This window comes from Poecilia formosa, unplaced genomic scaffold (assembly GCF_000485575.1).
Source record: "Poecilia formosa unplaced genomic scaffold, Poecilia_formosa-5.1.2 Scaffold218, whole genome shotgun sequence".
In the NCBI taxonomy this organism is placed as follows: domain Eukaryota; kingdom Metazoa; phylum Chordata; class Actinopteri; order Cyprinodontiformes; family Poeciliidae; genus Poecilia; species Poecilia formosa.
Genome location: NW_006800157.1, coordinates 1,021,661 through 1,043,710, shown reverse-complemented (window position 1 = coordinate 1,043,710; position 22,050 = coordinate 1,021,661). Strand labels below are relative to the sequence as shown.

General features: G+C 36.6%; 2 protein-coding genes across 8 annotated transcripts in view; one reads left to right on the top strand and one right to left on the bottom strand.

The window, feature by feature from the left end:
- The window catches only part of LOC103149158 (zinc finger protein 638-like), a 22,400-nt gene extending 19,763 nt beyond the window's left edge, over positions 1-2,637 (top strand). For 5 of the 7 annotated variants that reach the window (XM_007568184.2, XM_016679714.1, XM_016679711.1 and 2 more), the window contains 6 exons: positions 62-170; positions 984-1,082; positions 1,161-1,376; positions 1,961-2,077; positions 2,304-2,425; positions 2,498-2,637. In XM_007568184.2, the coding sequence (XP_007568246.1) occupies positions 62-170; positions 984-1,082; positions 1,161-1,376; positions 1,961-2,077; positions 2,304-2,425; positions 2,498-2,560 (726 nt within the window). In that variant the 3' untranslated portion in view covers positions 2,561-2,637. Of the gene's footprint in view, positions 1-61; positions 171-980; positions 1,083-1,160; positions 1,377-1,960; positions 2,078-2,303; positions 2,426-2,497 lie in introns of all 7 variants that reach the window. The other 2 variants (XM_016679713.1, XM_016679712.1) reach the window with 2 other exon arrangements.
- LOC103149159 (uncharacterized) lies at positions 2,386-22,050 on the bottom strand. The gene is made up of 30 exons (XM_007568187.2): positions 21,921-22,050; positions 19,532-20,949; positions 18,386-18,447; positions 18,095-18,133; positions 17,718-17,993; positions 16,971-17,119; positions 16,675-16,877; positions 15,793-15,875; positions 14,336-15,099; positions 13,401-13,508; positions 13,280-13,314; positions 12,835-12,987; positions 12,149-12,277; positions 11,778-11,816; positions 11,564-11,689; positions 11,339-11,465; positions 10,075-10,245; positions 9,957-9,991; positions 9,141-9,305; positions 8,921-9,055; positions 7,935-7,973; positions 7,714-7,854; positions 6,611-6,696; positions 6,450-6,473; positions 4,934-5,526; positions 4,826-4,870; positions 4,020-4,141; positions 3,184-3,229; positions 2,507-2,556; positions 2,386-2,419 (listed from the first exon to the last, which is right to left on the bottom strand). The coding sequence occupies exons 2-28, from the start codon at positions 20,708-20,710 to the stop codon at positions 3,203-3,205; spliced, it is 5,055 nt and encodes a 1,684-aa protein (XP_007568249.2). The 5' UTR covers positions 20,711-20,949; positions 21,921-22,050; the 3' UTR covers positions 2,386-2,419; positions 2,507-2,556; positions 3,184-3,202.

Sequence of the window (22,050 nt, the reverse complement as noted above, 5' to 3'; positions counted from 1 at the left end):
TGTATTAGTGGGTTCATATTGGTGTTTTCATCAACGATTTGGCTAAATAATCTGTTTTTAGGTCTTGTTGGATGGAAATGATGCGGAGATTAAACCAGATGAAACCCCAAAATCTGCCAAGCGGAAACATGAAGGCAGCTGCACGGATCCGTTTGTCCGAATGTTTCCAGGTTTATGTTTTCAACAACAGATCAGTTATTTACCGGGTTTGGATGCAAATAATTGAAAATGGTTGAATTTCAATTAATTTTTCTCAAGATTTTGAAAGTTCTTAGTATTTAAACTGCAAAGTTTTGTAATTGGGTTCAGTCTAGCGTTTAGTTTCAGAAGTAAATAATATTTTCCAGATTTAGGCTTTTATTCTGATATTTTCATAAATCTAAAGAGGCAGATATATATTTTTTTAAGTCTGTTAGAATTATTTCTATTTTCTAAATGCCAGAAAATGTAGAAAAAAATATTTTTTAGAGATTTTTTTTTTACTTTCTTTGTATGTTTAAGCATTAAATTTGAGCGGGAAGGTGTTTTACCTCAACACGATTTATTATTACTTATTGATCTGTGTAATTAAAACAAAGGTTACCTTATGTTTTATTATGTTATTGTAATTGGCAGATTTCTTTTGTTTGGTTTTTGGACCAGTTGGCTGTATAAGGCGTGAGAAACATTTAAAAACATAAAATTTAGCTTTATTTTAGTTTACCTCGTCTGTGCTGCAGAATACCATCACAAACATGATGTATAATAGTGAATTAAAACTCTTTCTGTCTCCAAAGGATGTGGCTTTGGATAAAAATATACAAACTATCCATCTAGATTCCCTTCTGAAGGGATTTGACTCAAGAATCAAACTTTATTTTGACAAATTTCCAGTTTTTTGTTCGATTTTTTTCATGCTGGACTGAAACAAATCTGTTTATTGTGAAGGAAAATAATCGGTTTTAGTGCTGCTGCCAGGTTGAAACTTTGATTTGTTGTTTCAGATGAGACTGTGAACATTGCAACAGCAGAAGAAGAAATACAGGAAGTAAAAGCTCCCAGAACCAGAGGCCGACCCAGAAAGAAAGCGAAGACGACTCCTGGTACTGACGAAATGTTTAAACGGAGAGATCTGGACTCAAATCCAGAAAAATCACTGAATGTTTTCTTTTCTTTCAAAGTGAGAAAATCCACCAGAGGTCAAAAGGTCAGCACTGAACCAGAATTACAAGAAGAGGAGGAGAAGGAGTCGCTTTCTGCTGCTTCAGGCGACATTCAGCCTGAGATCCAAAAGAATTTGGAGGAAACGGACGGCAGTTCTGGTTCTGGTGACCAGAAGCCACACATTGAATGTTTGAAGGAGGAGAAGAAAGAATCCAGCTTGGCTCAAACAAAAGGTGAAAAATCAAAGTTTCCATGAAAAAATGGAATTGGAAAACTAAATTTGCATCATAGAAACATGAGTTACTGCACTGCAACATGAAATATGTTTTACTGGACCATAAATAATTCAACTACAGCTTTTCAACTCCAAGGAACATTTAGGCCTGGAATTTTTTAAATATTTAAAATAATTAAACCAAAGCCTATAAAATTTATTATGGATTCTTAACTGGTTCTGTCATAACTAATGTTGCTGGACAATAAATTGTCGCAGATGTTATTGCGATAAACGTTTTAGACCATCTTCAGGTAATATAATGGCAAAAACACTCAAAGATCAATAAACTTTAAAATTGATTTATTACTGCAGGCTTGGTCTCAACAAAATTGCCCTTCAATAAGACTTTTGTAAAAGTTAAAGGTGCAAATTAATTACTTTGTACTGTATGTTAAATATTTCCAGCATTTATGAAACGAAAAATGTTCCAAATAAAACCAGACGGTTGTTCCTCACAGGTAGATGAGAAGTTTGCGCAGACTGCCAGAGGACGGTAAGACTATGAAAGCATCCGGATTGTAATTTCTTCTTCTTCTGCAGTTGTTGGCAGACAGCGGAGCGAGCCGGTCGGACCTGGAGCCAAGAGATCTCGATCCCAGTCTCCACCTGTTGCTGCCAATGTCAGTCTGCCGCCGTTCAACCCGGAACGCCCTCTAGGTGAGAACGAGTCTCATTCAGATGGAAGTGGTGAGGTCAGAGTGGAGCTGCTGGTGTGTTAGGTGGTCAGTTGGGTTTCACCCCAACTGACGGTGGAAATCTGTTTTTAGCACATGAGCTCTTTGGAAAAGCCACAAACCACCTCAAGTCAACATAAACAGTCTGTGAGCTTTCATTTTGAAAATTTTAATTTTTTTTTTTCTCGTTTTTTTTTTTGCTGATTCAGGTCAGGAGTTCACGGTCCAGAAACTGGCGTATTTCTGTAACCTTTGCTCGGTTTTCTACCTCAACGAAGGCGCTGATAAAGACCTGCACTGCTGCAGCAGAACCCACTACGACAACCTGCAGGTAAACAGACGTAGAAAATGTGACGTTGGCGCCGGCTGCCTCACTTTGACGCTTTTCTGTTCCCGTTTTCAGAGACATTACCAGGAGCTCCAGCAGAAACCTTCAGGAAACTCCCAGGGTTGGATTTCTGACTGAAAATAAATGGAGAAAAAGTTTCAGTGATGAACAGATCTGTTTGGTTTAATAAAGGAAATTCCCTCTGATTTTTTCTGTAAATATTTTAATTGCTAGCTTTGCTTATTTCCTACCTGCAACTGCACTAAATCTTGTAAAAAATTTTACTAGGCTAGAACACAGACCAAACTAACTTACAATTTACTCTAGATAATTCAAAAAGTACTAGTTCTAACATTCCTGATTTTTTTCCCACACTTAAGACAATCTGCCAGTGGAGCTAGAATTTTTTTGTTCTAAACCTATGGTCAATAATTTGCTGAAAAATGTTACAAAGTTTTTTTTCTACCAAAAAAATGTCCACATATAAGACGGAGGTTCACTGCAGTGGTTTAGAAGTGAATTTAAAAAAAAAAGATACATTTAGAATAACGTGCATTTGAAACATCTAAAGTTAGGAAGAGAAGATTAATGTTTTGCTTTTTTGGAGCGTGAACAGAAATGGTTCTGATCTGACAGGAAATGAAAAACTTTAATCTGCAGTTAGCTTCCATCCAGCAGATGGAGGGAAACTTTACAGCAAAAGAAACAAACTGATGGCTTTACATTCATGTTGAGTTGGTGAAATTAAACATCAGATTTACCTTCACATCGTTCCTCAGATTAATGTAAAAGTTTCTGGTAGTGAATCTGAAAAACAGACCAAGAGAAGCAGAGATCAGAGTTTAAAAAAAAAATATTTCCACAGAAAAGTTCAACCATTTTCAAGATAAGTTTTCAAACAGAAATGAACTGAAACGTTTTGGTTTTTACTGTTAATATGGTGGTTTTCTATAATTTACAACAGAGACAAAATATGACATTTATGTTTACAGTGAATCAATAATTGGACCATTTTGAATAATACATATTCAATGCATTGAAATGTTTCAGGTAAATTATCTTCCTACTCAAATCAAATGTTTAATCTCAAAAAAATTTCTTCTTCTATCTGACCTAAAACAATTTGAATTTTGTCTGATTTAACTTCAGACGGCGAGAAAATAAATCTATATTCATCCTTTATGCAGCAAGTCGATCAAATGATCAATCACTTAATATCTAAAAATTACGTCATCAGACCACATTATAAAGACGAGATTTTGGTTATTTAAGGAATAAAATGACAATTTGTATAAGTAGCAAAAAAGAAAAAAACATTTTTCCAAATCAGTTTCTTTCAATAAAAACTTATTAAACTTTAACTTTAGGTGTGTGTCTGTGTTAAAATATGTTTTTCATTTATTGGAGAGAAAATACAGAAATTTTATTGAAGAAAAAGGAGAAATACTCCTACAGGTTAATGTAACTAGTTACTACCCGACTCTGGGTGGATGTAAATATCGTTCTCCAAATTTTTCAGATTTAAACATGCAGCACTTTGAAGGATTTTTTACAGAAATGTTTAGGGATTTCAAACTGTTGTGGTTTTGAAGCGAACCTGCAGGTTGTTGAGGTGAGAGAGGCTGCAGCAGTGGGAATCCTCGGCTGCGTTCTCGTCCAAGAAGAAAACCGAACAGACGGAGCAGAAAAGGCCAAAGATGGGCTCCACAAACTCACCGGCTGCAGAAATGACGACGACGAAATACAAACAAAACCTGACAGAAAACTAGATTCACTGAAAATCACTGGGTGTTGCCTCAAAAGTCACATCTGCAAGAAAAAATGTACAACTGTCCACGATTAACTGCATCTTTTTATGATACTACAAGATAAAACTAATCTTGTAAGAAGAAAAAGGACAATTTTTCAGATAATATCCACTTTTCTTCTTGTAAGTCTAATTAATTCAACCTTTTTGGCAGAAATTGAGCCTCATTAATTCATGTTTTAAGTAAAAGATTAAAATATCAACGGAAACAAATGAAGACTGGAAGCAAAATCAGTTTACTGATGACTGACGAAGAAGAAAGAATACGGTCAATGTTATGGGTTTGCAGTTTGAATATTTTTGGATTAACTTCTCACTTTTTGTCATCGATACATTTTCTGTGGTGGAAGTTTTTCTTGTTTCATTCAGAGAACAGCTGAATGAAACAATGCCTTAATATGCCTTTATAATGCCTTAATATTAGATAAATTAATTGGCGATTTTTTTTAAGGATGCACTGTTAATTTGATTCAAAAGAAGCCAAATACAAAAGCATGCCACACTTTTAAGATGTGCTATTTACCAATAAATGACGCTGAGGTTTTCTGTAGAAATGTGACAAAATGGAAGCATTGATTATTGATAGAAATCCAGACCTGAGTTTTCCTCTCGCTCTTCACCTCCATCATCATCCTCTTCCTGTAGGTTTTCCCTCCATAAACCTTCCCTCAGCTCTTCCTCCGTCACATCCTCTTCCTCTTCCACTTCCTCCAGATTCCTGAGAACTTTCAAAGACGACTTTGGGAGCTTTCTCGTTTTGTTTGCTGGGCTTTCCTCCTCGTTTGTTTCCTCCTCTTCATCGTCTTCAGTCGCTTTCTGATGGGAAACGTTTCCAGCTTCTGTTTGTTGAGGAAAACTCAACCTTTGCGTCTCGTGAACCTTTTCTCCATCTTTAGGTGGCCTGGTTCTTCCTCCGTTAGTTTCTGGTTGATCCTCCGTTGACTCCATCGTTTGGTGAAGTTTAACGTCTTTAGACGGAAGCCTGAAGGGACTTCCTGGTTTCTGGACTTTTGTCTCTTTGTTGCTCTGATCTCCAGTTGGACTCACGAGGACCTGAAGGTCTTCCTGACGTTTTACCTGGGTTGTTTCATCTTCAGTTTTCTTGTTAAGAATCTGGGATTGGTCACTCAGCTCCAGCTTCCTCCTCTTCGGAGGAAGATTCTGCTCTGGTTCTGAACAAAGGTTTCTCTCGTCTGGTTTGGATTTTGATGAGGCAGCTGGTTTCACCAATGAATCAGACTCGAGGTTTATCACAGCCTCTCTTGACTTTCGAAGACGCCATCTCAGACTCTTTAAACTTAAAAGAGCAGAAACAGGTTTGATGTGGTTAATTTTTAAAAATGGTTCTTTTAATGGTTTCATAAAAATTAAAAACTAGATAAAGGCCGTATTTTCAGGTAAAACCCTTAAAACCAAAAGTCTCTCCTCTGCGTTTCCATTGTTGGGATTGCAAAAATAAATCTGATTAATGGAAATGCACCAATTAAAAAAAACAAAAAAAAAAACGAATGTTTTTCAACTGAATCAAAAGTGGTTTCTTCCACAAACACTTTTTCACATCAAATGGTCTCATGACCAACAACCGGATGTTACTACTGGAGGAAATGACGAAGACGACGACAGGAAGAGGTGGGACGATGAAGGTGCTGCACGTTTTGATGACTCAGTGAACAAATTTATTCAATGCAAAATCGTGTTTTTTCAACATTTACTGAATTATTGACAAAGTTTTGTGTGAATTTTTAATGGACACGCAGCTAAATGTGATGTTCAATAAAAACAGTAACTGATCCATGAAGGTTTTAGTTGTTCATATCTGAAACGTAACTAAGAGTTTACAATATGGACTCAGTTTACTCTCTCTGGTAATTCCTGCACCCCGTTTTGTCCCCAACACTTTCCATATCCATCCTTTGTCCGTTTATTCCCAAATAAATTTCATATTTCACGTCTTTTCCACCAACTCTGGTCCAAACTGGGTTGAGGACAGTCAGCTGTAAGTCAAACCAGTCCAACATCGACTCCAACTACAAACATGAAACACTAGAGGAAGATTTTCTAACTGTAAACTATGAGCAGTTTATAAATGATGACTTTCGAACCGAGTGTCTCAGAAAAACGTTCAGCGTAAAACAAAAAACTGCAAAGAAATAAACTGGTGAAGTTTTTGCTGTTATAGTTTTATATAAATGAACCATCAGATGAACATCAGATACTCACGGTTCAACACTTTTAACTTTGCTCCTGTTTGGGAGGGAAAAACATAAGAAATGAGGCGGATCAGAACCAAGAAGCTCGGTATCATCTGGGTTCACTCAGATCAGCTGAAACACACACACACACACACACACACACACACAAACACACACACACACACATACCACATGTGGTGTTCTGGTGAGGAGTTCGGTGAGATTTGGAGAACAGCTGCTGTTACACCACTTGATTCAGCCATTTCAATCACAATCTGACAGAAGACAAGAGGAAACAATTATCTTCACATGTGGAGGTTCAGTCCTGGGTCCCTCTTATTTAATATCTACTTGGTCCCACTGGCTCAGATTACAAACAAGATTAGCTATTATAAGTATGCAGATGATGCTCTGTTCTACATTACAATGTCATCAGGTGACTTAAAACCCATTCAAGCGCCAACGGAACAAATCAATCAATGCCAAAACTGAAGTTTTTATCTTTGGACCTAAAGAGGAACTATTTAGAGTCGACGCACAGCTTCAGTTATTAAAGATGGACTCTGACCTGAACCTCCAGAGCTACATAAAGACAGTTACAAAGTCGGCCTTCTATCACCTGAAGAGCATCTCCAGGATTACGTGAGATCTAGAGAAACTCATCTTTGTGTTTGTCTTTAGTTGCATTGATTACTGAAACGGTTTCATCTCAGGTCGGCCTAAAAGATCAATCAGATCCAGATGCTGCTGCTGGAGTTCTGACTAAAACCAGGAAGTTGGAGAACATCAGTCTACAGTCCTATCCTGTCTCCCTGTAGCTCAGAGAATAGACTTTAAAATACTGTTAGTTTATAAATCACTGAACAGTTTAGCATCATAATACATTAAAATATCTGCTGTTGTCATAGCAACCTTCCAGACCTCTCAGGTCTTCTGGTTCTGCTAAATCCAGACTAAAACCCATCTGATTAGAGTTGCTTTTTTATTATCTTAGTCGGTTTTTGCTTCGCTATATCACTGTGATGTAACGTAATGTTTATTTTTATCATATGAAGCACATGGATTTGCCTTGTTCCTGAAATATTCTGCACAAATAATCTGTCCTGCCTCCACAGGCCAGATTAAAACCGAAATAAAAACAATCTAGTTTCTTAATTTCTGTCTCTGCAAAGAAATCAAACATCCTTTAAATGTTTATGTTCTTAGTTAATCCTAGAAGTGGAGCCAAACATTACGGCAAAAATGAGACGAGTTGCCCTGAAGGGGACTGCTGCGGGTGTTTGGGTCGTTACCCTGTTAGCAAGCGGCAGGAAGTTGACGAAAGCAGCAACGGTTGCCACTTCTTTCATGACTGTCATGATGAGGTGAGTTGTCGGTTCAGAGATCTCCACGCAGAGCAGCCGCTGCCCCAGACGCCGGAGCTGGGAGACGTGCTGCAGAGACAGAGAGCTGCAGGTTTAGAAGCTGCTGCTGCTGCTGCCGGTTCCTCTCAGATCGGCTCAAAACGACTCACAGCGTTGCTCCACTTCATCACAGATCGGTACATCGTCACCTGCAGACAAAACAGGGATGGAACCATTAGTGGCTGTTATGTTTTATGAACGGGGATCAGTAGAAGCAGGAGAAACAAAAATATATGCAAACTCATTTTACTGCAGATTTTAAAAAATTCTGTGTATTTTTTATTATTCCCTTTGCTCTGGTTTGATTTTTCAGCTTCATTAATATTCTAAGAGTTACCATTTAGTTGGCTTTGTTCTTTGTCTGTGTTATAAATGTTACATCTATGAAGTATTGTGAGAAGGCAGAATGATTTCAAACAGCGTTTTTTAAACTGAGGCCACCAGGGGGCGCCTCAGAAAACTTGAGGGGAATATAAGAAAAGCAAAAATATAAAAAATTTACCTTATATATTTCTTCTTAAATCAGATAATTGTATCTATTTTTCAATTTTTTTTATAAAATACAAGTTAAAATAATTTTTAAGTATTTAGGCCTGCCATGATCAATTTTGCTGGATGATAAATTAGTAATATAAACAATAATGTTGTTTTTAGACCATTTTAAGTGATATGATAACACTGGAGGTGGAAGACATATTCAAAATAAACAAAATGAATTTTGACGTCTCTACAAACAAACTGTCCTTAAAAAAAGAGCAAGTTGACACCAAAACACCAGGCTGGAGACTTTTGTTACCAGTTTTTGGTAGAAAAAGACACAAAAAAGAAAAACAACAAATCATGCAAATGGAAATTATTTTGTTTGTTTTAATTTATCCTGAAATGAATGCATTTACTGCTTATTGCAACAGGTGCCAGTCAAATTTATCAACCTGCACTGCTGCTCCTAAACAATATTTAACCAATAATTAGTAAAGAAAACTAGCAAACATGCTCTAAAAACTAACCGAATTAGACAAAAAGTCACAGAGAAATAAGAACTGTAATGAAATTGTAACGCTGATTGTTTCCCTCAGTGTTTGGGATAAACTCGCACCTCTCTGAATCCGGGATGCATGTCCTCCAACACCAGGTGAACACTGAGCAGGGAGCCTTTAACAGAAACTGGATTTTTGATGTGATTCATGAGAAAATCACTGCAGTCGTCCCAGCTGCAGAAAAACACAAATGCCTGAAGCAGAGAGGGAGAAAACTGAAAAGTTACGACGCAGGGAGATTTAACCATCTAATAAATAACTATAATGTGATGTTTTTACCCTCCTCTGCAGAGGTAGAACCACCACGTTGTAGAACAGAGTCTGCAGATTCTGTTTGGGGAAATGTTTCCACACCAGCTTAGCAACATCCTGGTGGGTGTAGTTTCTCTCAGGCAAACCCGTTAGCATGACGGTGCAGAACTTTGAGGCCTGGCTGATGGTTTTCTGCAGGTTCAAAAGGCACAAATAGAAAAATAAACGCCTAAATTATTCTGAGGGATTTAATAAATGCACATTTACATAAACAGAGTGCTTTTAAATCCCTCCTTAGAGTGTTGGTTTGCTAGGTATCCACCAGCACTACATCGGACCACATTTCTGCTGCATTGAAAAATCAACAGTTTTATATCTGAACACTGCAAAAACAAACTCTTACCAAGTTTCTAGTGCAAATATCTTAGTACACTTAAAATAAGACAAAACTAACTTATAAGTAGTTTTTCAGCAAGATGTATAGTATCTTGTTTTAAGTCAATAATTCCTCTATATTGCTGAAAAAGTTCTGGTTCCATTGGCAGATTATTCCACTTATAACAAGACATTTTTCCATCTTACATGTGAAATAATCTGCCAGTGGAACTAGTTATTTTTCATCAATTTTGAGGAATTATTGACTTAAAACAAGATACTATACATCTTGCTGAAAAGCTACTCAAATTAGTTTTGTCTTATTTTAAGTGTACTAAGATATTTGCACTAGAAACAAGATAAAAAATGTTCGGTAAGATTTTGTATTCCTCTATAATTAGAGACTCCACTCCACAAACAATAATTATTTTGCTTCTTGATCAAAGTTGTGCAGAAAAGAGAAGTTACCTTAAAACCGTTCATCGGACTGACTGTCAGATAATCTACGAGACAAAAATTTTACGCAGTCACTTACTGTGAGCTTCATCAAGCCTCCAAATGGTTTCCGTTTGTTTTTATTTTTTACCTGGGATGTTGAACCAGGGACAGAAAGTGGGAAACAATAAAGGGTAGGTTGTCATGGTGATCCAGAATGGAGGAGTGCTGCCCTGAGGAACGCCACGTTTCATAGTTGGGATGACGGCGCCATCGACGGCTTTGCTACCATCTGGCAAAGCTCTGTCTGGCACTCTTGGTGCTGCACACATAAAATGAAGGTCAGTGTTTTCATTATGTTTATGTAGATTCTCAAATCTGACCATGACATGTTGAAAGGCGTCAGGTAGAGAGGAGTAAAATGTCTCGGGATTTTCATGGCCTGGATGTCGAGTGGAGACTGGAATTATAAGTCAAAGTTTTGAAAACGGGGAACATTTCTGTAAAAACTCTAATTTAAGGCTTTTTAAGACCATTATGAGTGGAATTTAAGACTAAAACCTCAAAGTAAACTTTTCCCAGGCAAGTGGCGATTAATGTGCACTTACTCATGATCGATGTAAAAAAAGTTAGTTAGCTAGCAACGGGTATGCTAGCAGTGAGTTAGCAGTAGCCTCAAGTCACAAAACACAATAAAGATGTCTTAGTGCAACTTGGCAAAACAGAAAAGTCCAGCGAGGGAAAAAACGCTGAGAATATGTTGAGATTAAATAGTGCTGCCAAGGCAAAATTTTACATTTTAAAAAACATTTTAACGTCTTAAAGCTGCAGAATGCAACTTTCATGAACAATTTTTTTTTTTTACATATTTGTTGAAACTGTCACCAAGTTGTGACAGTTTAGTATGAGAAGGATAATTATGAAAACAAAAATAAAAAAAATTGAGCTCCTCCACCTTTTCCCAGTTCAACTAAAAACAACCAATCAGAGGGATTCCTTAGTGCTGTCAATCACAATCTCATGTAGCGTTACTCATCCATTGCCCCCTTCCGCTTTGCTCTCTGCTATGCTGCAGCTAACATATTCTTTTGTGAATGCTAAGGCTAGTTAGCATCACCTCTGTTGATGATGGTGGATAAATGGTTTTCCTGTTTCTCCGCCATTAGCACATTTAGCTTTGAGTACATGAGGTTGATTGGCAGCGCTAAGAACCTCCTCTTAGCTTGGATTGGTTTTGGTGCATTTCTTCAGACAGCCATAGTAGCTCAGGTGGGGGATATAAATTTTTTTTAACAGATTATCCTGCTCAAACCGTCCCAATCCTAATCCCAGTTCCTCCATTCTTGGCTCCACAAAAGGCCGTTGCTTTTAGGGCGACAACATTTCAACATTTATGTCCTAAAATAGAAACTGACGTGGAGGAAGTTTTTTGCTTTGAGGTATTTTCATTCTGAAGACTTGATGAGCTGGAGAGCGCTTCAGCAGGCTGTACCAAACTCCCAATATGTCTGCCTCTTCTCTGTTTTTAAATTCAACAAACACCTGGAACACACAAAGAAATAATTTAACTTCTTTCTACACACACACACACGCACACGCAGCACGCACACACACGTGTGTGAGACGCTGCAGTTCAACACCTTGTTGAGAAGAGGCAGGTATCGTCTCACACAGCCGATTTTTATCAGAGTTTCCCTCAGAGCGCCGGCTTCGCTCTGGGAGACGTTGTGGATGAAGATCAAACTTCCTCCATCGTCATTCCGTGTCTGTTGACACAGATGTGTTATTTTATTCTGCAGTCACTTATTCTGAAATAAAAATCTGTGTCAAAGTCAGAGATGATGCGATACGTACAGAATGGGTCTTTTTCATCAGAAATGAATAAAAGCCAAACTGAAACAAACACAGAAACAGAGTTGTTTTTCTTCAGATACACCAAGATTCTAAAAACGTTTTTTGATTTCTATAAAGAATTTAAACTCACTGATCTTGAGGAAAATCTCAGTAAATTTAATCTTAATTTGTTAAAAAAATAGTAACTATTTAGCTTTTACTTACTTAAATAATCATAACTTTTTAATCCCTAAAATTTTTACTGCCTGTTTGTTTTGCATCAAATTATATTCGTCGGGTTTTCAGAGAAAATTAAATATTCTTTTACACTGAATAAATATGTGAATTCCCATATTTTGATGTGTAAAGACATAAAACGTAAATATTCCTACTGGCGTCATGGAAACCATCTTGTGAACAACTCCGACTGATAGTTTAGATCCTTTGAAAATGATGTGGTTCTGGTCGGAATAAACCACGATGTCCTGAACAGTTTTCACAGACGGCATCAGGACAAACGCCTAAAAACAAAAACATTAAGGAGTCAATTTAATAATCATAGCATTCACACATTTAACTGAACTTATAGGGCAGAAGTGAAGACATTATTCAACTAAAATTGCAGAAGTCTTTTTGACAAAGATGGAAACATTTTTTTTTAAAATCACTTGTTGATTTAGGAGAAACCTTAATTTATATTCTTTTTCTTTGTAACAAATGTACATTTACATGGTGCTTTTAAATCCCTCCTATGAGTGTTGGTTTGTTAGGTATCCACCAGCACCAGCTCTCAGAACACATTTCTGCTGACTTCCTGTTCCTCACTGCATATATAAATATACAAATATTCGCATTTTGCAACTTTCCTGGAAATTTTCCCCGAATTCTCGGCTGCCTTTCTTCGTGTTTTTATTCATATTTCTCCGTTCTGGTTCAGGAAATGCACAAAATGAATGAAAACTGCACCAATGGACAAAGTTTCTCAGGCCTTACTGGGAGGGATTTTCAGGTTTTTACCTCCAGTGAAGCCTTTGTTAAGAGGAGAAGAAGGTAAATTTCTGATGCATCTGCTACCCACCATGCACTTTTCAGGAATCACGTAGATGCTGCTCCTCTTATAGATGAAGCCAAACGGGCGCAGCAGATCAGCAACTTCATCCTCTCTGTAGCAGCCGTCGAAATACCTGGGCAGGTTTGTTATGAGCAGCACCCTCGCATTGAGGAGAATCAGCTGAGAAAAACAGATTATTGGTGAGATGTTCACACAGATTTCACATTTTCCTCTTCAACTCTAGATTAGGCTTCATGTGGAGCCAAAAGGTTGGGAGATGATTTGGATTTAGTCACGGTAAATGACAAAAAAATGAGGTTATATTTGCATTAATGATCCTGAGACAAATTAAATGGTGCGTCAAGCTTAGGATTTAAACTAAAAATTTATAGTTTGTGTCAGTTTAAAGCAAATGTTTAACTCAAGATGTGTTTTTACAGAAGCGGTTCATAAATGTTTAATAAAAACTCACCTTTTCAGACAAAATGGTTTTCCTGCTTAAACAATCTGCAGAGGAGAGTCAAAACAAAGGTTTACATGTCAGTAAAAATTAACATGCAGATTTTCTAGCTTTTATTTTACTGATTTTTTACCGATTTGTTTTTCACTCAGACATTTCACCAGGTCCTCCGTGAAGGTCGGGACGGCAGCTGCAGGACTCGTTCCTCCACACGGGTCACTTTGAGATACTGCTGCAGGATCTGCATTGAATTTACCCATTAATCACATTTTCTGATGTTCAAGAGTTAATTTTTAGAAAAATTACAATTTGTTTTTCACCAATGCACTTGATGTTAACCCACCCAGAGACGACCACAAACGTATTTTACAAATTTTATTTATTTTGACTTTGAATTCAGGAGATCCGGTTCAGGTCAACTCCCAGCGGGATTTCTTGAAATAAAAAACATTTTTTAAATATATTTTCTGTTTGTAATTTTTATTTTGAGGGACAAAAAAAAAATCTTTTAAAATCAGAAATGAAATTTGGTATTAGGAAAGAAAAGATTTCATCTTTAAGCCATATTTCTTCTTGTTAAAGGAGTTTTTCCTCTCCACTGTCGCTCCATGCACGCTCAGTTTGAGGGATTAAAGTTTACGAGTCACGCAAACGACTGTCTGCTGACGCTACGTGTTCGTTGTGAATCCTTCAAGTTAATGACTCGATGCAATCAGCAGAAAATGTTTTATACTACTTTGAGTAATAAAATTAACTTTATTGTATCGTCTGATAACTGAGACCAAATGAAAATGGATGCAAGAAGAGATTGAACACTTTTTTCTGTAAACTTCCTCGAGACGACATGCTAGCGCTATAAAAATAAAATTGTACTACAATAAAGAAAAAAACCAATACTTTATGAAGATGGCAAATAAACCATGATGTGTCTTTATTAGCCGACCCCATGATGAGCCAAAACCAACAAATTCACAGAAGAAAACCCACTGTGACTTTTATATGATTCACATACCAGAAAGGAAAAATGGCATCAGGTGTTCTTTGGTCGGTTTATGTTGTTAAATTTACCTTTTTTCTTTGTTTTTCTCCTTTTTTTCTGCTGCTTCTTGAAATCAGATGAACTTTCTGTTTCCAAAGCGTCAGCCCATGAGGAGGAAGTCTGAGTTTTACTCCGACTCTGTGGTGATGAACCAAATGAAGACGTTGGACCTTTGAGGAGATCCGGTTCAGTCTGAGGCGGATCAGCTGGTTCTGGTGTAAAAATGATTGATGGTGGTTTACTGGATGAACTCCACTGTAGTTTGACTGTAGTTGTAGTTTGAGCCTCCACACAATCTGCTGATTTTATTTCCAGATATTTCAGAGTTTCAGCATCTTCAAACTCTTTGGTCTGAAAAGTCTTCAGGTTTTCTACCTGCATAACATCTCCATTTTCTTTCCTCACATCCCCAACTTCCTGGAGATGTTCTTCTCTAATTTTAGGTTTCCGTCTCGTTTCTTCGGTGGTCTCCTCTTCCAGTCCCTTTGGAGATTCTTTAAGCTCTTTTTGTGTTTTTTTAGAGTCACTACCAGCCACTTTCTTCTTTGTAAACATCAACTTTGTAGATCCTGGAAGCTTTGAAACTTGTTTTTTCACCTTAAATTTAACAGCTTTTACTTTTGGAGATCTAACAAACTGCCGGTTTTGGATCATTCTCGCTTTGGAAACCAAAGCTTTTGCTTTTGAGACGCGTCTTCTTGTTCTTTTTGGTAAAGATGCATTGTTTCTAGTTGAATGCAGAGACGCAGGTTTGGTTGGTCGTCTCTTGCAGACTTTTGGTTCCACAGATAATCTGAGAAGACAAGAAAATGATCTGAATTAAAAAAGCTTTCATGTTTGAATGTGTCCATTTTAAAATTGTCTAATTAATGCAACACTGCAGTAATGCCTGCTTATAATTGCTTGTTGCTCCAAGTAATATTTAAACATTTAGCGCTAATCTGTTACAAATTAACTAACCATGTGGAAGCAAAACTCTGCCCCAGAATAAATTTAAAAAAAATTCCCAAAAAGTGGGTGGAGCCTAAAGGCTGAGGGGCGTGGCCTCCATGCACTGAAGTTACTATACTTAGCAACGTTTCGGGCTCCTCCATTGACTTTTTTTTATAATAAAAGCAATTTTAAAAAAAACCCTCTTTGTTTATAGTTCTGCTGTTATTTGGATGATTTTACATTTCTTGTAAATAGTATTTTGCTTTTTTCTTGCACATATATTTACTCACATTTTATATATTTTTAAAATCATCACCTAGAATCAAAATCTTAAAAATTGCAGTTGCACATTTCTTTAAATGTGGGCCTGCTATTGCTAATAACTTCAATATTTTTTCTTGTGTTTGCCATAAAGTCACTCAGTTCTTTTCTTCCTTCTTGTTACTTTGCTGCTGATATGCCTCAATACCAGACAGTACACGATATTCCTATTTTACTTTAATGGAAAAAAAAAACTGTAAAGATGTAGGTGTGAATATAATTAAATACAAACTGCTTCTCTCTTTCTTTAACCACAGTGACTGATGCTCCTTGAATATCGAGGCTCTTCATCCTTTTCACTTTTGGTGCATCAACCTGGTTTTTAAAACATGCAGATTAAAGACATTTAAGAGTAAAAAGAGCAAAACTAATGTTCAATATCTTAAACAACAATGATCAGGTTATAAAAAAACATGTCTGGGCTTTAAAAACAGGTTTGCTAAAATACACAACATTACATTTACTTTTATTTGTATTTATTAATCCATATTATATTCAGTTATTTAATAAAAGTTGGAGATATTGGATTTATGGCACAGATTACACCTGAAAAGCAGAATGTTTTTGATGATTACATAATTTTTGTGATAATTTGGAGCAAAAATTTAAATTAGAGCAAAACAATTGAAGTACACTTCACCTTTTAACACAATATTCCTATCTGGTAGCTGTAAAAATGTGCAGAGCTTTAGTTTCTAAAAATAAATTGCTAAAAATTAAGAACTGAAGTAAGAATTTCCCTCCACTTGGTGTTTGGGTCTCAAATCGTTTTACAAAATCAGAAGTAGTTAACATTATTATCCGTATGATGTGTAAAATAAAAATAAATCAGTACAAAAAGTAAAAAACATAATTACTACATCATTTTTCTATATCTAGAAATTTTATATCTGCAGTAGAATAAAAACTTTGTGAATTTATAAAATTGTTTATCCATTTTGTCTTGTCTTTTTTCAGTATGTGTACGCATTTATTTTTATCTTTATTACTTTAGTATGGAAAAGTAAAAAAAAAAAGAATATTATTACTGTCATTAATGTAAGATGTGGAATTTATACATTCAGAAAACTGAAGACTAAAACAAATTGAGTTTAAAAAGCATCTAATTACCAACCTGAGGCTTTCTGGAAGAACCAGCTTCACCGACCTGAAGGTCATATTTCACTTTGGAAAAATCTGAATTCAATTTCCTTTTTGCTGAATGAGAAGAAGAGGAGGAAGATGATGATTTCAGGTTCCTGAGTTCAGCCAAGATGATGGGAACCAGAGTTCTGACCACAGTTTTGAGTTTTGGTATCTCCGTAAGAGACTGGACAGCTGCAGGAGAGAAAACGTTTGTTTCAGAGGCTCGTCATTGTGGCTCATCTCTTTTCATAACAATACGGACAGAAGCTGTTCTGCTACTCCAACCTGATGATCTCATGATGCTTTTGGTCAGCTCCTGTACTCGGCTCGACCTCTGCCGTTTACTGGATGACCTTGAGAATTTCTTGCGTCCCCAGTTGGGTGAAGACTTTTTCTTCTCGCTCCTCCCGGATGGAGATCGCCTCCGAGGGCTCCTCAAATCCGAACGGTAACGCCAGGTTGAAGGCGGTGAGCGAGATCAGCAGGAAACCAAAATCAGGTTGAAAACTTTAAAAACTGTAAATTATCAGCAGTTTTTCTGACATGAAGGAAGGATCTATTATGCAAAGTTCACATTTTGTGCATTTTGTGCTTCCGTTTGGTTTTCTACTGCTTCTAAAAACAGCAGCACTTTAAAAAAAAAAAAAAATCACTTTTCGGCAGTAAGTTTAAGTTTTTTGGTGTCTGGAAAATGAGCGGCCTCAAAAACTTCTGGAATGTAACAAATCAGCAGGCACTGCCCCGTTTCCTAGCAACCCATGCCCGTCCTAGACTCGTCACCTAGCAACCCAAACAGAACTCGTGGCCAGCAGCAACTTATTTGGATTTAAAGTGACGGAGGCCCTAAAACAGAACTGACCAGACTGAAATCTCATTACCTAAGAACTATTTTGCACAAAAAAATTTAATGAACATGTTTAGACCATAGAAGTATCCTAATGTCTTTAAGGAAGCATAATAAGTCACCTTTAAATTTCCGCTAAAAGGTTTTCCAGTATTACTTTTCTCTCGTATTTCTCGTATCTCACTGACCTGTGAGTGTTTGGATCCTCCTGCTCCTCTGGTTTGCTTCTATCCATCAAAGCATCGCGAAAATGAGGACCTGGAGAGCAGGAACTGCTCCTGGTTCTGTAACATTTTTTCTCCAGTCTGTATGGACTGATGGACCTGGACCTGGATCTGGACCTGGACCAGGACCTGGACCTGGATCTGGACCTGGATCTGGACCTGGCCCGGGTCTTGGACCCGACTCTGTGATCGTAACGCTGGGATGTCTGAGCAGAGGTGGAGGCGTCTTTATCAGAAAAACTACAAAAATAAAAGAAAATAAAAACATGATTTAACTGGTAGAAAATAACCCAAAAAGATACTTTCTAAAAATTGAGTCTAAGGATTTTTATTTGACTTGCCTCTCAAACAGTGGTGCTGTACAATCCCAATTCGGGTATCTGTAGAAAAAAAATTTAGAATTACCAATTTTTTTAACATTCAATTCAATAAAAAGTCAGAATTTGTTTTTTCTCTTGGTAGGGCAAAACGTTAAAAAGAGAAAAGAAAAAAAAAGACTTATTAGGAGTTTCTACTGTAGCAAAACCAAAAATCTCTTAGAAATCCTAAAATATTCCCAATAACTCCACAAAAAGATAAATAAATCACAAAGAACAAATGTTAAATTGAGCTTTTAAAAAAAGGACACTGACGTTTTGCGGAGCAGAATGCAGGCCTTGATATGAAAGCTGATATTCTGGTGGATGACCCAGTCCTGGCAGGAAGAGCAGCAAACGTTACAGGAAACTCAACGAAAAAACATTTTAATCAGTGCAGAGAGAAGGAGCATCATTTATTTTAAAGGTTGCTCATTTTGAACATTTAACCAATTTCTTCTGGGGGGGGGGTTTCTTATTATTTTCAACATATTTAAGTTTTATGTCAACAAACAGACATAAGCCAACATACCTGTTATATCTAAATAATTCTTCAGGACACCAATGACACTAAAAAGTGTGATTTATGTCATTAATTTCCACATAGCAACTGCATTTAATTACAGTTTTTAATTTGATATTTATTGACGTCTTTATGAAACCAAAACTGGAGAAAATAGTATGAACAAAATAAAATTTGGCAGTTTTGGGGTGCATTAACTGGAATTTATTTTCACCAGAATAATTTTTTACGATGATAAATGACAATAATTTTCAGTTTCCTTTAACAAGAAAATGTTAAATGAACCCAACTATTTTTCTTTTTAATTTTTGTGAAACTTTTGTTATAAGTTCCTACAGAACATCAAATTTTAATATTTCTACATGAAATATGACAGTTATTTATACTATTTTAGCAAAAACCTTCTTATGCTACAGTTGGAGCTGCAACTAATAATTGTTTAAGTATTAATTGATTATTCTGATAAATTGACACATTCTTCAGATTTTCATTTAACATTCAACGTTAGAAATACAATAAATAATTATATTTTTATTAAGAAAATAAACAGTTTAGTGAATTTGAACTGGATGAATATAAAAAAATGCCATTTACATTTTGATGTCAAAGTAAAAACACTGACATCAAAAGGTGTTTTTATCTTAAATGCAAATTGAATCCATTTTGTAGTTTAAGCTGAATTAGTTGCTCTGGATACATTGTTTTACAGCAAATTCTCTCTTTTTTGACTGTTTATTCCAGTTAATTAATAAATTACTAAATCGATGACTATTTCAATATTTGATTAATCATATCAGGACTAGCTAAAGTAAAAGTGAATTCCATAATTGAAAAGGTTGTAACTTAAACTTTTAATTAACTTGTTAATGGAGGGATCAGAGGAAACGTCCCAGACTCACCTTAATATTAATGCAGACTGTGCTGCAGAGAGAACAGGTGTGTGGGAACGCCCTCGGTGTGGCGGCAGTGTAATCCTCCATCATGGCTTTTGGAGGCAGACCGTTAAAACCAGCTGGCACAGGTAGGAACGCCCTGCCTGGGGGCGGCAGCAGCAACTGGGTGGAAGCTGCCTCAGGCGGACACGTTGGCCTCATGGATGGAGGAGGAACCGGATTTAAATCAGAGTAACTTCGTGTTTTCTGGTACTCCTGGTTTGATTTTTGATTCTTTTTCGTTTCAACAACATTTATAACTTGTCTGTGAGTTAGACTGTTATTTTTGCACATGTTGTCATTAATGGCTTTGCCAGGTTCTCCGTCTCCAGGTACTGAAACAAATTGCTTCATTTCATCAATTTGTCTCATTTCAGGTGTTGAACTCCAGTTGGCCTTTGGTTCAGATCCTTCAGAGTTGGAAGAACTACTATCGGTTTCTTGCGTCACCAGAGGAAAAAAGGAGGGAATGGATTGTAAACTCTGTCTTGGTTGGGTCTGCAGGTTATTCAAATTATTGGGTGGATGGTCCACAAAGGTCCTGACTGAGCTAGAACAGGTGGAAGAGCTTTTCTGATCATGTGAACCCCAGTTTTTCACCTCTGCTGAGCTCCTGGTTTCTTCCAAAACTCCATCAAATCCAAAATTTTGATCGACTCTGTGAATCTGTTCACCTTGTGAACAACTAAAATGGTCAAATCCAGTTGTGCTTGTGACACGTGGAACGTTTGAACAATCCATTGTATTCTTTACCTTCATAATGTAGATTTGCCTCAAAATGGCAGGCAGATTTGCTACAGTGATCAGGTCTTCAGGGTAGGAGAGGAGATTTTCCAAATCTTCTTTTTCAAGCCCAAACCGTTGGAGGATCTTGGTGGCCAGTTCTTGAATATTCTCTGGGTTATCAGGGTAAGGATGGGGTTGCTCTGTCCCAGCTTTGTCATTGTTGTCTTGTTTCCTGCCGATGTCGACTCCAATATCACTTGTACTTGTATTTTCCTCTGTAAAATGTGATGAATTCAATGTGGAAGAACCAGATTCATCCATATCAAGGGCTGAATGTTCTTGAGAAGAAGAGCAATTTGAAGAAGAAAGCATCTTTTCTGATGTTTTAGAAACAAGCGTTTCTACTGTTAGAGATTTCATATCTGTGCTTCCCAGTGTGGATGTTATAAATATCAGGAAAGGAGTGAAGGCTGATGGTTGGAGAAGTAGAAATTAAAACGTTATTGTGTCATAGCTTGGCGTTGTTACAATGTTTGGTGATAAACTGACAGCCTTGCTGTCCACAGCACAGTCTGTTTGCATCGATGCAAAGCTACCAGATACAACAGGAAACAAATGACCAAACCTTCCTTGCAGCAAATGTTCCAGCAGCCACGGCGCTAAAAGGGTAAAGAAAGACGTTAAATGGAAGTTTATGTTCCTCAGGATGTCAGAATATGCAACAAACTATCTAAAATGCCCTTTATGTACTAGTAGTGAAGTGATGCACAAAAAAGTCTAAGTATATATATATATATATACATATATATACTTATACTTTTAAGTATATATAGAAAATATATCCAGAAAATGTAAAACTTTAAATAAATCATAACCATTTAACTTTAGTTTTTCATAATTCTTCAAATAGACAGTTATTGCTTGTAAATGAACAGATGTAAGAGTTATAAGAAGCTACTTCAATTATGAAACTGGATGATGTTAAAGAGTTTTGTTGGTTTAACCACATTTCATCATAAGAACCATTTACCAGGTTATACAATTTGTTACTGGCTGATTGCATGACGTTTATAGAACAAGAAACCATTTATTTCTGCAGTGTTGGCTAATTATTTAACTACCATACAATCAGGCGCCCCATGTTTGGCAACACTTGTTTTGTGTGCAAGTAATCTATAAAATTACCAGTTTGCTTTTCGAGTTGCCCAAACAATTTAGTTTGCTAGCTTTTTGATTATATTCTAATTAAGAGTTGCATATGTGTGTGTGAAATGTGCAGATTAAAAAGAAAAAGTCACAACTACACGTTAACTTGTCGACCACAATGGTAACCAAAACAAACAAAAATAATGGTAACTAAATTGTTATTGAGATATCTGTCATTTACACAAAAATCATGACGCTATGACTACATTCTTAACTAAGGTGGATTAACAATGTTAAAGTTAGACGTGTGAGCCTACTTGGACGGCGAAGACGTCATAAAACAGCATTTAGACTAACGTTAGCGCGGGGGTAAAAACCGTTGGTTAGCCATTACGCTAACGAGACAAAGGCTAACAACGGTGACGGCATTTTAATCTAAACTCTTTTAGTACACGTTTATTTTTCACAGTGAACTGCTACATACCTTTAGTTGGTTTTCTTTCAGCTTATTTATAGAAAACTAACCACCGTTTGCCACTTTTTTTTTTTTTACATAAATTATCAACTGTTTGCAGGTGAGCCAGTTTAAATATGGTGACTCTATTAGCCATATC

Bases quoted from the DNA above. Each gene is read 5' to 3' on its own strand.
- LOC103149159 (XM_007568187.2), bottom strand. From the start codon at position 20,710: ATGAAATCTCTAACAGTAGAAACGCTTGTTTCTAAAACATCAGAAAAG. The intron at 13,509-14,335 runs GTAAATTTAACA...AATTCAATGCAG, and splicing joins GAGAAAAACAAAGAAAAAAG to ATCCTGCAGCAGTATCTCAA. The intron at 9,306-9,956 runs GTAACTTCTCTT...TTGAACCTGCAG, and splicing joins GTCCGATGAACGGTTTTAAG to AAAACCATCAGCCAGGCCTC.